General features: G+C 31.7%; 1 protein-coding gene and 1 long non-coding RNA gene across 3 annotated transcripts in view; both read right to left on the bottom strand.

The window, feature by feature from the left end:
- Window positions 1-1,009: 1,009 nt before the first annotated feature.
- LOC131949110 (multiple epidermal growth factor-like domains protein 10) lies at window positions 1,010-19,421 on the bottom strand. Of its 2 annotated transcripts, XM_059310874.1 has the most exons (37): window positions 19,153-19,421; window positions 17,883-18,026; window positions 17,219-17,353; window positions 16,476-16,610; window positions 16,107-16,118; window positions 14,915-15,049; window positions 14,628-14,762; window positions 14,362-14,496; window positions 14,091-14,225; window positions 13,800-13,934; window positions 13,526-13,660; window positions 13,224-13,358; window positions 12,671-12,805; window positions 12,156-12,290; window positions 11,879-12,013; window positions 11,138-11,272; window positions 10,005-10,139; window positions 9,677-9,817; window positions 9,115-9,264; window positions 8,542-8,641; window positions 8,184-8,260; window positions 7,935-8,080; window positions 7,646-7,733; window positions 7,415-7,491; window positions 7,033-7,069; window positions 6,735-6,832; window positions 6,443-6,562; window positions 6,039-6,184; window positions 5,637-5,772; window positions 5,300-5,431; window positions 4,516-4,630; window positions 3,893-3,966; window positions 3,599-3,736; window positions 3,115-3,255; window positions 2,705-2,838; window positions 1,926-2,061; window positions 1,010-1,657 (listed from the first exon to the last, which is right to left on the bottom strand). In XM_059310874.1, exons 1-37 carry the CDS (start codon window positions 19,250-19,252, stop codon window positions 1,505-1,507), a joined length of 4,485 nt encoding a protein of 1,494 aa, XP_059166857.1. In that variant the 5' UTR covers window positions 19,253-19,421; the 3' UTR covers window positions 1,010-1,504. The 2 variants fall into 2 exon arrangements, with proteins under 2 accessions (XP_059166857.1, XP_059166864.1); XM_059310881.1 differs by lacking the exon at window positions 17,219-17,353.
- Window positions 19,422-22,128: 2,707 nt separating this feature from the next.
- The window catches only part of LOC131949211 (uncharacterized), a 3,432-nt gene continuing 2,813 nt past the window's right edge, over window positions 22,129-22,747 (bottom strand). Inside the window, exon 4 of the long non-coding RNA XR_009388133.1 lies at window positions 22,129-22,287. This is a non-coding gene — a long non-coding RNA (uncharacterized LOC131949211). The remainder of the gene's footprint in view (window positions 22,288-22,747) is intronic.

Raw genomic sequence — 22,747 nt, 5'->3', positions numbered from 1 at the left:
TATATATATATATATATATATATATATGGATATATATATATATATATATATATATATATATGTATATATATATATATATATATATATATATATATATATATATATATATATATATATATGACTGTATGGGACATCTGACTTCTTAAAAAGTGCAGATGTCCATCTGCGATGTAAGTGAAGATATTGTTCATCAATGTTATAACTTTGTGTGTGATACATTAACAATTCAATGCCTAATTTTTTAAAGTTAAATATTCACTTAGAAACTTTCTTTTTCAGCGTCCAATCAGATTTTAGCTGAGTTTTAGCAGAGTAATTTTATATGTACTGCTTATCTGTTTATTCTGTTGTTGTACTTGTATTCAGAGTTTCTTCCAGGCATCTCTTCGAAAAATTTTACCGTCCCCCCCCCCCCCCCCCGAACAAAATGAAATTTATATAATTTATATAGAAAATAACAGTGTCCGCCCCCCCCCCCCCCGAAGAAAGTCTACCGCCCCCCCCCCCCCCGAAAATTTCAAGTGCCCCCCCGGAGAAAAAAGTCTGGAAGAAACACTGCTTGTATTGCGTTTTCTGAATTTGTTATAATCATTAATAGACGATGTACACTGGTTGTATGTTATAATATATTAAAATACTGAGTTTCCTAGTTAGCTGCAGACGCATAAGAGTGTCTATTGACACCATATATATATATATATATATATATATATATATATATATATATATATATATATATATATATATATACCAAACCCAACATACGATTCTGGCTACGCCACTTGTCAATTGTCTGAATCAACCTCCCTCCCTCACTTCTGCTAGGAGTGTAAAGTTGGTATTTACGACCTTTAAGATACACTTTTGAATAATTAAATGAATGTGATAATAATTTACAACAAATTTGAATTAGGAGGCTATTTAAAAATGAACATGCTAAATATCTTAAAGACACGAAGTATTAAATAATGAACAAGACGTGTAATATTAACGAATTTTATTTCTCAGTGATTTATTTTAATTAAGCAATACGTTTTATTTTTAAAACGTATAATTACAAAAAAATTAAATATATAAAGAAGACAAGGACACAACAATGAATACGTTATACTGTAATAGTAATTTTGCATTTATTTTATTGCTATTCATTTTATAATATAGTTGGGTCTATTCAGAACTGAACCATCTTATAGTTCTTGACATTATCTTATTGCACTATACTTTTTAAAATCGTAAAAAAAAATATTAAATTTTGGGTAGGCAAATGGTTAATGAAGTTCTTTAAGCTGTTATAAAATGAATTTTGCAAATTGAACAAGTACAATAATGAATTGAAGTAAATTACAACATTTTATTTAAAACATTCTTGGCAAACTTTAATTATAAAATTAAAATAAATTCATTTCATTTCTATTTCTATTATAGTAATGATTGTATACATGTTGAAAAATCTAGAAATCTGTTTATTAGTTTGTGTTTGTAGGCACATGTATAAGCATATCTGTTATGAAACATTGTTAGTCTCAGCATTAGCATAAATGCTGTCATTGCACATTATCTTATCCAAGTTTTCTAGAGATCCAGATGTATCTCCTTCATTAAGACAAGTTGTGTTGCAATGTAAGGCCAAAACTTGATAGAGAAGCCGGTATTGATCCTGAAACAAATATCATTTGTAAAAACAAAGATAGTACTGTTAGCAGAGATTCAAATAAAAATGACGATTCTCAAAGAAAAAAAATAAACAGCAGTCAATTCTTAAAAGCCAAAGGTATAACCCAAAATAAAAAACAGAAAATAAAAATAAATTATTATTAATCATGCAAAAATGAGATTAAAACAAGAGAAAGAAATATTGTATATTTACAACAACAATGTGGAATCTGTTGTGCAGAAAATAAAAAGTTATAGTTATTTTAACTTACAAAGGTGGAAATCACTTCAGGTCGAATAGATTTTATTGCACCAACAATGATTGGGACTGTTAGGCTTTGATCCTTTTCTATTCTGTCTATTAAAAGACCCAGAACACATGCTAATCCACTGTACTTGGCTCCATTCCTAAATGTGCAGTGTTTTGATATTAAGGAAAATATCATTTGCATGCATTTATTGATTTTTAAAGCTCTCCTTTAGTACATAAAGATCCATAGGGCAGATGGAGCTAAAATTTGTTTTCATTTTGGCCTTTACTTTCCTCCACCTATCAGGTACCTATAAGAGCTGGGTGGACTCAAGGATGTACTAAAGTCCCAAGTCCAGGCCGCTATCTGAACATAAGTCCTTAGGGCATGTAGTCAAACACTACTATTCGACCACTTTATTCCACAAATTTCCTTTCTTTTAGGTTTATCTTTTCACTGCTTTTTATTTTGTTTAGAGGCACTAGCATTACCAACAAGAAGTTTTTCTTTTTAACTTGAATGTTATGATGTAACCTGGTGTACACTAATAAAAAGTTCTTTAGCTTGGATGTTATGATTTAATGGGATGTACACAAAAGCAGCATTTTACTTTATTTATTATTTTACTTTAATCATTGACAGACTGTTTTAGGTTAAAATTGCACCCCCCCCCCCCATTATATATCCATGTGTGTTGTTGAATTTCAATTTGCAAAAATATATTAATCTAAAAAATATTGATAAGAAAAAATGTGTTTACACACTAAAAACAATTTTTCATTTGGGATAAGATAACTCGCCTGCACATGTATACAATGGTACCATCAGTTTGTGATTTATGTTTCTTAATTCTCCTGATGAATGCAAGCCAGTCTTTGGGTTTCATATCAGTGCATTTGGTGCTCAGAAGTTTCACCGTTTGCTCTTCAAGCTCCTGGTGAAAAAAGAATTGTATTTTTTCAAATTCACTGCATTGATTTAAATTTTCTACCATTTTTTTTTTCTTTTTTGAAGCAGACCTAACATTGTTATTTTCAATAATATTATACTGAGCTGCTAACTGGAATAAAACTCAAATAAAAAAATTATATTAAAAAAGTGCTACAAAATTTTAAAATGTTCTAATTCAATAATTAATTGTTACCAACTATCTTCTAAGTAAATTGTATTTACAGATAAAGTGAAAGTTTAAAAATCTTGAAATTCTTACAGCTGATGTGCTGCAGCTCTTTAGTAGTGTAATATTTTGTTCCTCCCAGCATGCTCCTTTCTTCACTTGTCCTGTCATTATTTTAAACATGGAAACCACTAGGGAGTCCTCTCCATCTGATGGCAAAAATTTGCCTATAGACTGAAAAAATAAGAAAAGTACTTTAGACTTACATAAATACAACTTTAAAACTTTGTTTTAAAAAAGTTATGGTTTTCTAAAAATTTCACTAAAAAACTAACTTTTTCTAGATTAACTAATATTTTAGAAACTAGCGTCAATAGTAATGCATAAAATATATGAGGTATAGCATAGGATAGGATTAACATTATACCAAAAGTATTAAATCTAGATCTATAACAAAGAAATAAGAAAAAACTACCCATTGAATGTCTGACAGGGAACTATCATGTAAAAGGCTAATGGGATCATATGATTAACAAATACATGTTGATTAGTTCAGACATGCTTGTAAATGTTTTACCTCATCTTGTGAGACTTGATCCAACTCAAACGATACAATCAGCTGTACCTCGTAGTGTGTGATCAGTTTCCAGAAGTCAGCCACAGTTGCTGGCAGAGGGAGCTGAGTCAGGATGTTACTGCTTCTTGTTGTGTAACACTAGTTTAGAAACAGTAACATTGTTACTTTAATGGTTAATCTATGGCAGAATAAAAACGTGTCCATGGAACAGTCTATAAAAATTGATTCATATAATTTGTTTTAAAAAATGTGTTAAAAAACTTGAGTTTACTCATAGTAATATATAATTATTACTGGGATAAGAACAGCATTGATGTACTCGATTGTTTCTGTAGGCTCATCTGTTAACACTGCTCTGTGACAGGGCTCTGTGGAGGGAGAATGAGAAATTTTTGACTCTGGACAGAGAATAAGAATAATGACAATGTAGGTAAAACTAGACACTTATTATTGGATAATAGAGCCTTTTAAATTTACATTTGATATATATGTGAATTTAAATATCAATACATTTAAGTTAGTGAGGCTAAGAATATTACAAATTTTATTGTGAATACTTTCATGTATATTAGTGGGAAAAATGTGTATGACTATAATATGTAGCCTATAGGTAAACAATATGCACTAAATGTCTTGAGTTCCATTCCTTCCTAGATGTTGTTTTATTACAACACTCCTGCATCTAATGAACTCTGATTGGTTCTGACTAACATCAGTGAAAACAAAGAGGCAAATGATCTAACAATTATTTGAGAGCATAAGGCTAAGGGGAAAAAACTGCATAGTAAATTTGAATATATCACTTAAATTAAAAAACAGAGCACATAAAATATTTAACAGAAACTTTCTCATGAAATACTATAAATTATTTAATTTCACATTAATTATACATCAATCAGTGATGTTGTTTTACTTACTTGCAGCTATAGAAGGGAATCTGCTTTTTATCTGTATTTCATTATTTTCATAAATATTTTCTTCACCTTCTGTTCCTTCAAGTTTATTTAAGTCTTGAACAACTTTTGTTAATGTCTAATTAAATAAAAGCAAATAATAACTGAATTGTTCACGAGTTCGTTAAGTTAATGCAGTACATTGTAATTTAAATAATTAGGCCTAGGATTCGTTTGTAAATAACATCACTAAAGTGGAGAAGGGGGTGGGGGTTGGAATTTTGTAATGATATTTGATGAGGGTGTGGATATAGAAAGTGTTATGTTACATTAAAGTATTTTTAAAAACATATAATAGAAGCTGAAATTTAGCCGTTATTTTGAGTTCTAGGAAACTGGTTTTGTAAATTATATTAGAAATTGTTTTATGCACTCTGTTTACACCAATATCAGTAACTTTTTTGAAAATAAATCGATGTAGCCCCCTCCACACCCCCCCCCCCCCAACAAAAAACAACTGCTATTTCGAGGGGTAGGGTATATGCTGAGATGTGACGTATAGGTAGGGGAGGTAAATTCTTCAAAAAGAGCGTGATTTCATTTACGGTTGAGCTCCCCTTAATAAGTTCCTACATTAAATCTAGCACTAAAGCATCAATAATTGAATATACTTTTTAAAAAAAATGTAAACAGAACTGTTGTAGATACTATGAAAAAACATTATTAAAAAACAAACAAAAGTTAATCTAAATGTAATGTTAACCTCATTTTACTCTAGCTCAGATTAAAATTTTGAAAAATGTTTTACATGAAATTCCTTAGCTAGTTCTGTAATGTCTGCCAACATTTGTACAAAAGTTGAAAGGTCATCAGCTTTGACTGTAGTCCCACTGCACGCAATGGCAACGTGTGCAGCTTTGTGTAGAAATTCATACTGTTGCTGCAATAGATATTCAAAAGATGTGGAAAACATAATGAAAAAAATGATACAAATCTTATGGTATATGTGTAGTTTCACTTGTAAATATTACTTGCAATATCTTATACAATACCACTACAGATAAATGCTGCCACTATTTTATACATTAACTTCACATATTAAACATAATTCTGTTTTATGCAGTAACTCCAGAATTAAATCCTACAGGCATCTGAACCATCATCATCCTATCCTGTCTAAGCTTGACGAGTGTCTTAAAGAAATCCACACTCCCAGTCTCTTTAGCCTGCTCTGTTAGATTATGTAGTGCAATAAATGTTCCAGTACGGCCAACACCAGCACTGATAGGGTAAAAAAAATTCTAAATTAGTCCTTAGTCCACTGAAATGTACAACTTCAAATAAAATCTATAAAATATTTCTTAAGTAAACAAAATTACAAACATCTAATTATTTAAAGTTAAATCAAAAATGTCCAAATTATAGTAATTTACTAGCCTAGCATACTAAATATTGTTCCAAAATTATCTAAAAATATCAATTTTAAGACCCAAAGCCTGAAATTAATTATTGTATATAAAATCTATACTATTGACACACTCTGTCACCTGCAATGAACTACAATTGGCTTTTCTGTAGAGTTGACATCCACTTTATACAAGAAGTCAATCAGTGCCCAGGGTGTTGATGGGACACCTCTGTCAGGCCATGATGTGTAGTGAAAATGCTTTAAGTGGTGGGATGGTTTTCCTTTCTAAATAGATTGTATTCTTTGTTTATAGGTAACAATTTCAAAAGCATCATAGATTGCTTACAATTATATTTTTAAATTTTAGATTATGCCATATTTAAGTAAATAAAGTAAATAAAAATACAAATATTTTTTAATATATTTTCTCGAATGAGCAAGTATATAATATTTAATACAATTTAAAATACAGTGGTAATTTTAAATGCGATGGTTTATTCAATACTACAACATTTGAAGCTACTTGCTAGTGTTAGTACTCACCCTAGCTAATTTTAAGGACCTAATTGTGTAGTCTGTAAAAACTTCAATGGATATCAACTTAACATGAATGTCATTTACAATCATTGTTTCATCCTCTGGCCAGTACCTGTCACACTTTGTCTAAAAAAGAATCATTTTTATAGTACTTACACCTCTAATTATGATTTGATTCTTTAAAACCAGTTGGAAGTATGAGTATTAAAATATGTAGACTAGTTCACATTTATCTAAAAAAAAATCTGTCGATAAATTGAAAAAATAAATAATAATATTAACTTTAATACATCCTTACTTTTTGTTCTTCTATTAAGTTCGTCAACATAACAACAATTTCAACCCTCTGTTCAAGTAACATTCTCAGAAAATCATGTAGTGTTGACAAAGTTGGTCCTGTAATATAAATGAGCACTATCTTGTTATATACAAAGTATGTATTATTTGCTATACATATTTTATTACTTGGATAGAAACATAATAATAAAAGATATTAAATAAAATTGTATGTTGGACTACATGTTTTATTTTATTGAACAATACTACTAAAACTGGTGGCTCAGAAGGTAAAAAGGAAATATTAAAAACAAATTGACCTTGAGAAGCAATAAACCTTCGGTTATTTTTGTGATCCTGTAAGCAAATAATTGATTTTTTTTACATCTCCAGTACAGTAAAACCTCTAATTTATATATGTAGTAATTTTGATAGTGAACAAAAATATGTTATGTGTTTGTAGAAATCCAATATAAAGTCATCATGAGAGACAGATTAATATAAATATATATATATATATATATATGTATATATATATATATATATATATATATATATATATATATATATATATATATATATATATATATATATATATTTATATCTAAAATATCTTTAAACTTTGAAACTCCAAGAGTTCAACTATAATGTAAACACCTCATACGACAACATCTTGACAATAGTCTTAGTATCAAAACTTACTGCAATATATGAAGCATTTATGTAATCTCCGTCATTTTGATTTGTGTCAGTTTCCAGATAGACTCTAGAGTGGTCATCTATATTTGTACAGACAGTATTGGAATTCTTTGTTTAGACTGCTTTTAAATTAATTACCTATTACACTAGCTTTAAAAACATGCTCAGCTAAATCAAAAGACTACTTACAAAATATACTTTAAATCATAATGGGATAATTTTAAAGTTTCTTACAAGGAGACACGTTTTTGTATCTGTTTTTCAATTTATTATCTTCATGATGAGCTGCCTCCATTGTGGCACCCATTGGATCTGGTATTTTCTGGAAACATTTATTCTTTTTTCAATTAATATGATCAAACATTTTGTACCATAACATGTTTAATTAAGAGACAGAATTTTTTTGAGCATATTGCTATAACTAATGAAATTATTATTGTTGTTTTACTGAGATAATTTATCTATTCTTATAATGTATTTACATAAGCTAAAGGGCAATGACTAATTTCAGCTATTTTCTTACAGTAAATTGTTCCAAGTAGAAGCTGCTGTCATGAGACAAAATAAAAGAATTTAAGTCTTTGATTGGTATGGATATATTTTCTAGATGAAGATTCACGTTGACATAATGTTGTTTTCTTTTCTGTTTTCTTTTATTGCGTGCTTTACCTTTAAATAAAAATATAATTCTGCATACAATTCTGAACTTATACTGAATGATGCATTATCTGTAATCACATTTATTTTACATTTTATTTATTTTATACTCAACCTTGTTTTGTTTTATTATGTGCTGTATCAACTAAGGCAAGGGATTCAGTGGTTTCTTTCTTTCTTTTTCTGCGGTTTCTGTGTGTGTGAAATAAATATTTATAAAAACCAGTGGATATAAACTTGATGTAAATGTGAATTAAGAGAATAGTGTGACCCATAGCTAAAATGTTTTCAAATATTATGTAACAGATTGTGTAGAAGTAGAAGCTCATTAAATCTAAACTGACCTTTTACTTTTGACTTGATAATTTTTAAATATTGGACAGGCCTTAGTTACTGATTTAGTCATAACTTGGATCTTATTAAAAATAGTTTCATTAATTATAGTATAAAAGTTTGAAAAAAGATGTAAATACCTTAAAAATATAAATCCACCAGATGTTACAGCAATAGCAGTGAAGAAACACAATATGAAGATGACAATTCCAGAAGTAAGTGAACCGTTATCAGATCTCACTGTGCACATTCAACAAAAGTTATCAGGAATAAAACAAAATGGTAGAAATTAGCAAGAAGAAGAAATTATTTTTATGAGATATTGAATCAAGTTCAGACTTTTGTGACAATGTTTGATAGGTGATAGGCTGTTATATTATTTTTTTTTGTTTTTTTGTGGGAGAAAAGTTATAAAAAAATTGTCATTTGTATTTGTAAAGTGAGTGGGTTGGACTGAGCTCTCTGAGATGTATATAAGTGATGAAGGGGGGGAGACATGTGATTTATTTTTAATTTTTTGCATGATGATAGTTTATGCCAAATAAAATATTGTGATTTATCATTTGGACAAGCCCTAAAACTGGATAAAACTTGATAAAACTTGATAAAACTTGATAAAACTTGATAAAACTTGATAAAACTTGATAAAACTTGATAAAACTTGATAAAACTTGATAAAACTTGATAAAACTTGATAGGACTAAATACATTACGTGTTAAACAGTGAGGATCTTCTCTGTCAGGCAAACATCCATCTAAACATTCTCCTGTTGTATGATTACAGCTGTTTGTGCCATTCATTCCATTACAGTAAATGCTGCAGTTTTCTTTACAGTCATAGCCCCATGTATTTCCAATACAGGCTAATTTTAAAAATGCAATGAACAATTTTAACATGCATGGGCTTGGTAAAACTTATTTTGTAATCTTACACAATTGATACAGTAGTTTTGAAAGATTTTACAAGATGATATAATTCAAGTAACACACCATATCCTTTGTTTAGGGAAAGTAAAAATAACTTCTAGCAATGGGATTTTAAATTTTAGTTTTTTTTAACATGCTGTTTTGCAAAAACCTTTCAATACAAACTAAAACTTGAAATATTAGAGTGCTTAACAAAATAACAATTAAATTTATTAGTAAAAACTATGAATTCTTGTGCTGAATAGTTTCAGAAGCAAGAAGTTTAAATTGTGTAAAAATATTTTTTATGAAATATTTCTGATGAGTAGGCCTATAATAATCTAGTGAGGAATAAATAAAGCAACTTACAACTAGTGCACTTTGGTTGTAAGAAACCAACAGTGCAGTTGTGTAGACAGTCACCAGTAACACTGTCACATCCGCCATCCCCAGCACAGTGTGTACTACATCCCTCACTACAACCTTTACCAAAGTAGCCGTGTTCACAACCTAATGGCAAGTATCTCATATTGATCACACATGAAAACAAAAGTAAAGTATAAACAAATAGTCAGGAATAAGTATGGTACATTTGTAATAAAATGCAGGATATCAAATACTGTCTTAAGTTAAGAATAAGATTATTCGGACAGTCATTATAATAAACTTACTTTGACCTCTATAAGAATGAGCTTACTTTGATTACAAAATTGGCCCTCCCTGCCAGGAATGCACGTTGCACAGTGGCCAGTTATCGGGTGACATTGTTTTCCTGTGCAGTTGCTGCTACAATTTAATGAACAGTTTTGGCCATAGAAGCTTTTATCACATGCTGTCAAATAAAGATTTAGATAATATATATTTGTAGGCAATTTATGTGTTTATATTACCTGAATCTATAAAGTGTACATAATTTAAGAGGGTAGCTCTTTAGGGTGCAGAGTTTCTTCCAGGCATCTCTTCGGGGGGTGGTGGGGACACCTCGCCCCCGAAAAAGTCTACCGCCGCCCCGAGCGAAATAGAATTTATATAGAAAACATAATTTTACCAGTGTCCGCCCACCCCCCTGAAAATATAAAGTGCTCCCCCCCCCCCCCCCCACATCCCTAGGAGAAAACAGTCTGGAAAAAACACTGCTAGGGTGGCTCCTAAGAAGTTAAACTTCAAAATTGTTCAAGATGACTTAATAATTTAAAAAAAAAAAACTACATTTACTTATCTTTAGTTCGATACCAATTTTAATTATAAAATTAATCTCTAGCCTAGAAAATAATTTTCGAAAAAAAAAAGCGTTTGTTTTTAAATGGCTACGATGCTCTTACACGGTGGGTTAGTTTTTAATGAGTTAACTGTTGTGATGCGTTTATTTTTTTAAATTAATCACACGAGTGTCTAGTTCAGTAAGACGTAATATTTTATTTTCTATATTTTGTAACAAGTATGAGTGTATTCAAAATAAATAGATTAGTATTAACTTATTTCTCACCTTATGATGTTCCGCTCGATATTCTCAGCAATTAGGACAAAAACAATTATACAAAAGGCAAATTTACATCACACTAATCATCCAGTATTTAAACTAGATCGGACTCGTTGAATAAAACGCAAAAATAACGATTATAAGTAGATCTATGTGTTGTTGTAATGACCATGAAACATTGTAAAAAAAAGAAATGCAATCGATTTTGGTTTCTATCCTTACCATGATGTCGGTAAAAAAAAACGTATATGAAGCAACAGCTTAAATGTTTAAAAAGTTGATGAGAATATTTGTATAAAACTATAATGATGTTAATGTATAATAAATATAGCAAATGTATGTAAACCTACATTCGTTGCAGTACACGCCTTGATTCCCCTCTATACATGTGATACAGTAGCCATCTATGGGCTCACAAATCTGATTTGTGCAGTAGTTGCTACATCTTTCTTCACAGTTCAAACCATAGTGGGATTCATTACATTCTAAAATTTAAGTACAACAAGTAGCTAGTTTTTATAACAATTAATTAATATGCATTTAATCAGACAAAATATCGCAGATCTTTAGATAAACTGTACACAGCAAACATGCCAGATTTTTATTGCCTTTAAAGATGTCTTATATTTATCAACATTAAACATTACTTTAATTACAATTTAGAGAATTGCTGTAGCACTTACATAAATAATTAGAGCAGCTCTTTTGAAAATGAGAGCATTTAAATCTTAATTGTATGAATAAATAATACAGTGTTTAGTATTAAAATATTTTTTTGAATATAGCTTTTATAAGTTATTGTACAATTTGTACCCCATTTTCCAACTCTGCATTATGAATTTGGAAGTTAGAATACCCAATTAATTCAAAGACGTATATTAAAGGAAATTATTCTTTAAATGTCTATTACTTGTATATTTCTATGATTTACAACATTTCCTTTAACTCTCAATATTTACTTTAAAATCATAATAAAACAAGATTAAACTATTTTTAAGTATATATTTTGATGCTTATTCAATATTTGTTAAGTGGGATTGTTTTTAACTCATAATGAAAACAATAGTAGTATATTTATTTTAAATGTTTACCTTTATTGCAATCAGGTGGGTTATCAAAACCAAGACAGCCATTTAGACAAGATCCATTCACTCTGTCACAGGAACTATTTAAACAGTTGTTGCAGGTTTTGTTACAATTTTCACCCCATTTTCCTCTTTCACAAGCTGTTTGAAAATAATAAAAACTAGTCTCAAGATGTAAAAGAAAATTTGTTGTTTGAATTATTTAATTTATAAAACAACATAAAATTTTTCAATTTCAAAACAACACATCAAAATGTATTTTAGATAAAAAAAAACATCTCACCAACTGTACACTGAGGTGGGTCACTGTAGCCAATACATCCAAGCTCACAGCTCCCATTTATACTGCTACATGATGAGTTCATACAGTTAGTACAGGTAGATGAACAATTTACACCCCATTTTCCAATCTTACAATCTGTTTAATAAAATTATTACTGTTTAAATAGTTTCAGCTTTTACCTAAAATAGTATATAAATTTACTGTAACTTGAATGGTTAAAATAATATTGACAAATAGATGTTGTTGGAATAGCAAAATACAATCATCATCTGTACACAAAGGTGGGTCACTGTAGCCAAGACATCCAAGCTCACAGCTCCCATCTATACTGCTACATGATGAGTTCACACAGTTTGTGCAGGTAGAGGAACAATTTACACCCCAGGATCCTGATTCACATTCTTTGAAGTTTAATTACGACAAATTATATTCGCTCAGCATTTAAAAATTTGATAAATTATTTTTTTTAGTAATACAAACAAAAATATACTCAAATATAAAATGAATAAGTTCACCTTTATTGCACACTGGATAGTTATAATAACCAAGACAGCCTTTTACGCAATGGCCATTCACACTGTCACAGGAGTTATTTACACAATTGTTGCATTTATTGGTACAATTTTCACCCCATTTTCCATGATCACAAGCTAAGTGTAAAAAAAAAATATTTTTTTGTTACTGTTAAAGCTGTTGAAAAAAATTGAATTAATTAAAACTATCAGATTGTAAATACAAATGTTTTAAAACTTGAAAGCTTTAGAATTTAAAGTCGGGTCACTGTAGCTAACACATCCAATGTCACAGCTCCCATTTACTGTCACAGTAAGTGTTGACACATTTTGTACAGGTAGAGGAACAACTTACATTCTAGGATCCTGGTTCACTTTCTTTGATATGAACATAAATTAAATTAGCAAACGTTATATGATATAATGTTATTATATTACGTATCAATATTGCTTACATTAAATAATGTACTTCATAGTCTTTTGTCATAAAAAAACAAAAAATTGAATTGAGCTTAGCCATCATTATAAAAAAAAAAAAAAAAAAATTTTTTTTTACCTTGACTACATTCAGGTGGGTTCACATACCCAAGGCAGCCAAGACTACAAGAACCATTCACTTTGTCACATAAATTATCTTTACAGTTCGTACAACTTTTGGAGCAATTTTCACCCCAGTCACCTTCTTCACATCCTAAAATTGATCAAAAGCTTTTGAAGTTAAAAAAATATTGAATATATTTTGTATTTAAAGATTAGAGAGTTGTTAAGAATAATAGACGCAAAATAATTGTACCTTTTTTTCAATCTGGTGCATCATTAAAAAAAAACACGAGTTGTATTTTTATTTTATATTTTTACCTTTATTGCAATCAGGTGGGTTATCAAAACCAAGACAACCTTTTAGACAAGAGCCATTTACTCTATCGCAGGAACTATTTAAACAGTTATTGCAGGTTTTGTTACAATTTTCACCCCATTTTCCAATATCACAATCTGTTAAATAAAATAATAACTGTCATCTTAGCTTCAGTTTTTAGCTAAAATAATATTTAAAAGTGTTGAAACTTGAATTGTTAAAATAATATTTGCATAACAACAAAATGATGTTGTTGGATCAGCAAAAAACTCTCACCAGCTCTACACAGAGGTGGGTCACTGTAGCCAATACATCCAAGCTCACAGATCCCATCTATACTGCTACATGATGAGTTCATACAGTTAGTACAGGTAGAGGAACAATTTACTCCCCAGGATCCTGATTGACATTCTTGAATGAATAACACAATATTTAAGCTTAAGTAAGATGCTATAATTTTGTTTCAAAATTCTTTAAGCAATCATTAATTTAATTTGCATTGCCGCAGAATGAAACATGATAAAACTAATAAAATGTTTTGTAATTTATAGTTTGTGAAGTACTTACTTTGGTTACATGCTGGTGGGTTATCATACCCAAGGCAGGCATCAGTACAAGAACCATTTACATTGTCACATAAATTATCTTTACAGTTTGAACATCTGTTGATGCAATTTTCACCCCATTTTCCAGTTTTACAAGCTAGTTGAAAAAAATATTTAAGAAATAAAAAATAAAATATTGTTGGTTTAATTATTTAATTATTAAAACAGTCAACGAATTGAGAATGTTAAAAAAATCAACAGAAATTAAATTAAGTTTAGCAAAATAATCTCACCAGCTCTACACAGAGGTGGGTCACTGTAGCCAAGACATCCAAGCTCACAGCTCCCATCTATACTGCTACATGATGAGTTCATACAGTTTGTGCAGGTAGATGAACAATTTACACCCCATGATCCAGTGTTGCAATCTTGAAATAATAAAACAATATTTAAGCACATGTGGTATGCAACATTGGTTATTTTAATGTGTTTTGCCTCTTAGTGTAACTTTATAAAACTAGAAAAATGTATTGTAACTTTAAGTTTGTGAAGTACTTACTTTGGTTACATTCTGGTGGGTTATCATACCCAATGCAGGCATCAGTACAAGAACCATTTACCTTGTCACATAAATTATCTTTACAGTTTGAACAGTTTTTGGTGCAATTTTCACCCCATTTTCCATCTTCACATTCTTAAATTTAACAAAATAAAAAATTATTGTCACACCTTTTAGTTAGCTATTTAAAATTCTGATTGGCTTGAAATCAAGTTAAATATATTGCAAAGAAAAAAAAAATGTGTCAGTGTCTTTAACCACATACATTAAATACAATATACTTGTACCGTTTATGCAAGCTGGTGGGTCATCAAAACCAAGACAGCCATATAGACAAGAGCCATTCACACTGTCACATAAATTATTTAAACAGTTGTCGCAGCTTTTGTTACAATTTTCACCCCATTTTCCAATTTCACAAGCTGTTTAAAAAAATATTTTAAGAACTTAAAACAAGTAATTAAAAAAAGTCTAGTGACAATTTTAGCGCAATTTCTTTATATTATCTAAAAATAGCTATGTCGTAGCGTAAACCAAGAGCAGGGTTAGTAAAACCATTGGTTAGTTATTAAAACGTTTTTTATTTAAAAAAATTTCAGTATTTTACATGTTTTATTTACAATAGAGTAACATAACTAAAAACCATTGCGCGCCTAGCTACGGAACGTGATGTCGCAGCCATTGAACGTGATGGCGCAGCTATTGAACTTGATGACGCGTGTGGTGTGGTTGGATAAAATGCCTACTAATTCGGTCCAAATTTTAATTAATTCAAAAAATTTTTTGTGACCGAACGAAAGGATATTTTTGAAAACTTTCTTCGGCAATATTGTTCTAAATTATAGCAGGAATCGATTGGTACATGTTTCAAGTCGCTAAGTGGTCTGGTTGCCGAGATATGGGCCAAAAAATGCATTTTTTTGAGGTTTTTTGGCTTTTCCGGGAAATCCATGAAAGAAACCCGGAATTTTTATGGCCTATGTTCATCCTCGTAACTTGCTTAACATAATTGCTTTTGGAACTAGTCATCGATATTGCTTCGTTGAGGAGGAGATACGACTTAAAGCCCGGACACACATTCCCAGAAAAGAGGAGTTAATAAACGCAATTTTCCAGAATGGAAATTGCGCTAAAAAATGTTGCTTAAATTATTTCAGGTTGCAGCTCCTATGTAAATTACTACATGCAGATTTCATATAATGTGTGCAGGTAGAGGAATATTACACCCCAGGAACCAGTTTCCCGTTCTTAAAACTAATTGAAAAAAATATTTTAGCTACTGCTACATTAAATAAAAGATGTTCATTTCTGAAGTTTGACTAACTTCAACATCGAAAAATACTAATACACTTTATAAAATAATTCAAACAAGATGTCAATGCATTTTTTTTAAATTAAAAAAAAAACATTAAATAATTGGCTAAATAATACTCTAGGCTATTTTTTTCCTCTAATCTAGAAAGCTGCATGTAGGCCTACCATCATCACAGTCTGAAAAATAGCAAATAAGAGGATATTTACAATGTTAGTATACCTTGCAAGAATATAATTTTATACAAACAGGAATTTGCATTGTTATGACAACTTAGATCAAAACATTTTAATCAACATTTATATTGAAATAATACAAGATTAGACGTTCTTATTTATTGAGTATTTTAAAAAAAATTGAAGTGGTACCTAACTGACTATAGTTTTAAACAGTTCAAAGCATAATTTCAATGAATTGAAATTTTGCTGGTTTTGTAAGAAATCAATGACTACAAAAACGCTTCAATATATTTTAAATATAAATATGTATAAGAAAAGTACACTAACAAGTTCAAAAGCCTAAAATATTTTTCTTACCTTGAGTACAGTTAGTTTGATTTATGTTATCTATACAACGTTGATAGCATATGTTTTGACATGTCGCACAATCATTTTCTTCACAGACATCACATAGTTTGCTACAGTTAACACCTGGCCATCCCTGTTCACATTCTGTATATAACATTTGATACATTTAACATTATAATTAGCAAAACAAAACCTTATGAGGTCAGTGTGATTACATTACATTAATGACTAGTAATGTATTACTAACTTGACATATAAGTTGAATATTTTGTTTTATAAAATTATTTTTTTTTAATACGAAATACGAGCCGACCCGCAGTGTATCATACACCGCTATTTAGTTGTTTTTTCTACTTTTCAGTAATTCATAATTTGTGAATTCGACAGTACCAATGCTGACACTGAAAATATTTGCTTCAAAACACTAAACCCCCATTCCCCCTCCCCCCCCCCCCCCCCCCCGTGAAAGCAGCCTCCTCTTAGTTACCTCCTTTAAGTTTAAAATAGTTTTAAACTGAATTATCTGTCCCTAATAGCCGTCACCAAACTAAACATTTAGCGTGAACTACAACTCACCTGACCATGTGAGGGGGGGGGGTGGGGGTGGGGGAGGGGGTGGTAGCGAAAGAGAGGAAGAGAGGGGACTGCAAGGCGCGCGCTTGCAGCTTGTTTTCTAACGGCTCCCAGAAGAGAATTATATATATAGATTCTTAGTTTGTTCAAAAGTATTTAGTCTGTAGAAAAATTATTACTGTTTGCAATTAAAGAAGCATTTTGAAAATCTAGTTCGCCAAATACACATGAACCATTAACTTTGCCACATGATCCACTTAAACAATGATCACAGGACTTGGTACAATTCAAGCCCCACGTTCCATTATTGCATTCTGAAAACATTGAAAGCAAAACTGAGAAAAAATGTACATGCATTAGTACAGTTTTAACTTAACTAAATGTATATCTAAACATTTTTCATGCATACATAACAGAATATTCTCTATTCGTGTTAGGTAAAGTAAATGCGCCAGAGCATATGACTAACCATATTTATTCATCTGACATTGTATCAGAAAGAGATCAACTCTACTTCTTCTGCCCTGTTTTAATTTTAAACCCCTATTTAAGTATTGCCCTTTAATTTTTTTAATCTACTGTTTGTTATTGTGTTGTACAGAGGCGTAGCGATTTGCACCCCCCCCCTCAAGATTTCGATTTGCACACCCCCTCACACTTTCGATTTGCACCACCCTCAACCTTTCAATTTATTTTTCCAACCCATTTTGGCGCCCCCTAAGGTCGACGCCCGGGGACATATGTCCCCCCGCCCCCCCCCCCCCCTCGCTACGCTACTGGTGTTGTACCAAATTTTTTTTTTTATCATTAACGAAATTGTACAACTAGGGCATATCCCTTCACCTTTCTGACAATCTTCTCCATAAAATCCAGCAGCACAGCCTGAAGCACATCCTCCAGTGGCAACAAAACAAACTTCATCCTCATCCAAACAGTTGCAGCTTTTAGAACATTCTGGTCCGTATTTCAAACCTCCACAGTTGGAATCTTGAAAACATACGTTTGTTAATGTATTTGGTTTTATTGGTGTTTATTGATTTGGTCTATGAGCAATTTTAAATTGATTAAATGGACATGTATGTAGTAGTTATACCTGATATTCTAAAAACTATGATATATATATATATATATATATATATATATATATATATATATATATATATATATATATATATATATATATATTGATTTATTTATATTTATATGTACGTATATATTGCTCTTAATTATACACACTTGTACCTTGTTCATTATTGGTTAATCATAGTATTTAGATTTTTCGTTTACACACACCAGAGGCGTAGCGAGGGGGGGGGGGCGGGGGGGGGGGGGACATATGTCCCCGGGCGCCGACCTTATGGGGCCGCCAAATTGAAAGTTTGAAGGGGGGTGCAAATGAAAAGTTCGAGGGGAGTGCAAATTGAAAGTTTGGAAAGTAAGATGGGGGGGGGGTGCAAATCGAAAGAAGCTTGTTCCGGGCGCCGGGAAGGGTCGCTACGCCTCTGACATACACCTAAGTTCAAGTGTTGAAACCAATGAGCACTGTATCCATATTGAATCACAAGCAGGTGCAGATGCAATACTTATATAAAAGCACAAAATACCACTAATTATGTCCCAGCGACTGTGGACAGTGGTATTTGTTAGGAGTTGGGCATTTTAAGTGCAAAGGAATGTTAGTGTGTATGAAATATAGTGACGTTTTGTATAGAAACTGGTTGCTGTGGATTAGGTGAGATTTAGTCCTTGTCTTGATCGTCAAAGTGTAAGAAAGTATGACCTGTGTGGCTCAATAGTGAGACCGAATTAGCCTAAGGATTGTAAGAAAGAGATTGCCTTGTCTAGGTGGTCTGAGTAGTCTGATATCAACCTCTGGAAGCAACATTGCGTGTGTTACAATATGTGTTAATAAACTTATATTACACACACGCTTTCTATCAAGTGTTTGTGCATATTAAAGTACGACTGATGAGATCGGTACCCTCACAAGCTTAACAGCCAGTTAATTATAACCTCTTAAGGGTCATCTGGTGGTCATTGTAGCAGACCTACCCAAACATATAGTGAGAATACAGGAAATGTTGAGATGATTCATTAACTGTCATTAACTCACCACCAAAAATGAAAACCTCACATAAAGTGAGAATTTTCTGGCCACCGGCAGATATCTTGACATAAGACGCTGGTCTTGCCAGTGTGGATATCTGATACATACTTTTCGTCTGTCCACTGTTATCGGTGTAGGTGAAAGATGGGTCTTTGTTTACGCCACTTGTCAGGGAAAAATTCTGAAGTCGCTCTAATTAAAGATTTAAATCTTAATCAAAATCAAAATATAAGGCTAGAAGAAAGTCTGACGAAATGTTTTAAGGGGTTTCATCAATGCTTTACCAATCCTATATTCTTAGACGTGTCACCTTGTTTTCTTAAATTGAGTTATTTAAATGTAAACAATGCCTGCACTACATTTCTTGGATCATATTTGTGGGAGCAGGGGTTTGCTTACACTACCACCCAGCAGTCACCAGAGCGTGGCGTATGAAAGATTTGAGTGTACGTTAATCATTCTGTTTTAAGGAAAACCCTATAATATTGACACGGCGCGCCGTCCACGCGCCTGGTTCGATAAAATCAACGATTATTGGAAGGTGTAGTAAAACATAAAAGACAGACAGACAAACAGACATGCGTTCTCACACACACACACACACATATATATATATATATATATATATATATATATATATATATATATATATATATATATATATATATATATATATATATATATATATATATATATAATATCAATTTAAAAAAAATGAGCCTGTTAAAATAAATAAGTAAGTAGGTCTTTTTCTAACATCCATTTTCAAACACCTGAAATAATAAATTAATACCTTGGTTTATATTCCTGTTATACAAGACGTACGTGTGGATATTTGACTCTTGAACAAATGTGACATTCCATGAGGGATTTTTGTCTGTGCTCGCCGTGTGTGTACAGCTTCCTTTTGTAAATACGCTTTCCGTATTTCCGTCTACTGCCTTGCCTGCCTTGGATGATTTACTGTAATCACTAGTCTGGGCAGCAGTCTGATTAAATGCCACATTTCTACCTATAAAACAGTTATAACACAGAAGATACTCATTTGCAGCGAAGGCGGGGGTGCTTTTTGCCAGCGTAAATTGAAGCGATAAAAAATAAGTAAATTGTAGTAACGAAAAATCTATGATTTCTCCAGCTAGTGTTATTAGGAAATGACGCGACAAATTTTTCGTGGTAAAACGTTACCTTTCTCGCTACTTTATTTTTATGTGGCGATCTGAGCAGTAAAATAGCATATGATCAAAGCGGGTGGAGTGGAAAACGAAACTGTTTGGTCGAAATTTTAAGAGCTAAGAAAAATATAAAACACGGCTTTCCATAAGTAACTTATAAACTTTCTTTACTGTAAAGTTATTAAATTGTACAGAACAGTATTAACGAACTCTTAAATCGTTCTTTAGTTCACTTTCTATCTACGAGCCCTACGTTGAAACAAACTTCACATTTGTTACTTATCTTCAGCTACAACTTGGTTTTGAAAGTTCAAAGCATTTATCGTTGCTGAATCTAAACTGAATGTCTTGATCAGAATCACCACCAATAGACCAGTTATTACTCCTTGTACAATGTGTCTACATTTGCTCTTGACTATGTGCGAGCCGGCAGAGCACATTGGTAGCCTTCGATGCCGGTCAGTGATTGGTTCGTAGTGATTTTCATTAGGTGCCCATGTACGGCAATGGAGCAGTTGTTTGTTCAGAAAGGAAAACTCACTTCTGGTATACAGTTGTTGGAGAACACCATGTTCTGTTCTTAGTTTGTAGAAAGCGCCTAGACATTCATAAAAAATGCAAGGACGCTTCGGGAATCACCGCGACCTCTGATCAAATCTGAAAGCTGGACTCGTACACTACCTCCAACTTCTGCTGACCTGAACTTTGCCCGCGGACTTATCGGTTCAGCAACCATGAACAACCATCAGCTTAATCGACCCGACCACGCCGACTTCCTAATTTCTATTTAAAATCACGCATTTTTAAAAATAGTTTTATTCTTACTGTAGGAAGTTTGTTGTCCTATGTGTTTAATTGAGATTTCAAATACGAAGATCATTTTTTAACATTGACGTCATCAAAATATCAAGATTTTATCTTCAGAGGTGCATAAAATAGTGTAGATAGATCTAAGTTTTGCATTTCAAATAATTCCCAAAATATCACGATTTTATCTTGAGAGGCTCATAACCTGCATTTTAAAGGTTTGGGTTAAGTTTCCCATTTCTAACAATGTTGAAAAAATATCACGATTTTAACATATCTATGAAGTCAGTAGACCTGAAATATCAATACTTCTTTATTACTTCACTTACACAGACAGGCTGGCGATTACAACATCACTATTAGTAAAGTTTACATTTTAATGCATTGATATCTATATAAGAGACGTTCGGCATATTAATCACTATACAGAATGGTGTCGTGATAAGTATATTAGACAAGTGACCAGAAACTTTAATGGTTACCTCCACTTATAAACAAGGAGCAGATAACTTGACCAGCTGGTAGTCTAATGATGAGCTTGTCACTTATATCCCCTGCACGACAGACTATGTCCCTTGTTGTTTTGGAGACGGTGTAAGTGGTTACATTGCTGCATTCTATAGTAGTGCTGTTGTTTTCCAACTCTAGTTCTATTTCAGATTTTCCTGAATCTATTGAAAAATAAAATGTGTATTTTTAATGCAGACTGTAAGATGTTTAAGGATTAGTATAAACTAGATAATGACCCAAACATACGCTTTTTGCAATGAAGAAATATTGTTCTAACAATAAACACTATTCCACATACAAAAAACTGCACGGAACAAAAAATTACATTTACAATCTTACGATACGATGATTCGCCTGGTTGACTATTCTAAATACACAAACTGCAGGGAACAACACAATACAAGCCCACAGTAACTCGCCTGGTTGACTATTCTACATACACAAACTGCACGGAACAAAACAATACAAGCCTACAGTGACTCGCCTGTGTGATGTGACGTGATCCTAAGCCAGGTGAAGTAGTGTGCTGCACCCCATGTTAGTGCTGCTGATGTAACATTAACACAAGTCGTGTCGTTACCATCCGTCAACAAGTGTGTATCAAGACCTGCAGGTACAAGGGTTATGTTGGCTTCAGTACCCAGGTCCTCTGTTAATAAGAACATTGATAATTTAAAGAGGAGCGATGATACAAATATGTATTAAATTAGTCGTCCTCAATAATTGTTATGGAGTAAATGTTGCTCATTGTTTTTGCCTTAGCTCCCTTCAGTCAGTTGTCGTCACAAAAAGACAAACCCCCCTCCCAATACAATAATTCATTCTAATCAAAGCCAACAGAATATTTACTTGCTCACATTTCTTTATCCCCCCCCCCCCTCACCCAGTCCCATAATCACGTTATACATCGTTATAATAGTAACGTTTTCGTTCGATATCACAGTAACAATTGCAAGTATAGTTTTCATTAAATATAACAGTAACTCTAGCAAATATAATGTTTTCATCAATCTATTCCTATCAAATGAAAGTATGTTATACAATACTATAACTTATAATTCAGTATTGAAACAGCAGTTTAAAAAACAAGACATGCATAAACTATGTTC

Source organism: Physella acuta, unplaced genomic scaffold (assembly GCF_028476545.2).
Source record: "Physella acuta isolate Inbredline_101_S28 unplaced genomic scaffold, ASM2847654v3 ptg000061l, whole genome shotgun sequence".
Lineage (NCBI taxonomy): Eukaryota > Metazoa > Mollusca > Gastropoda > Physidae > Physella > Physella acuta.
Note: the sequence above shows the minus strand (reverse complement) of the source record. Positions and strands in the feature narration are given on the sequence as shown.

Bases quoted from the DNA above. Each gene is read 5' to 3' on its own strand.
- LOC131949110 (XM_059310874.1), bottom strand. From the start codon at position 19,252: ATGTATCAGATATCCACACTGGCAAGACCAGCGTCTTATGTCAAGATA. The intron at 9,265-9,676 runs GTAAGTTGCTTT...TTTTAAAATTAG, and splicing joins ACAACCAAAGTGCACTAGTT to CCTGTATTGGAAATACATGG. The intron at 4,631-5,299 runs GTAAAACATTTT...TTATTTAATTAG, and splicing joins AACTAGCTAAGGAATTTCAT to ACATTAACAAAAGTTGTTCA.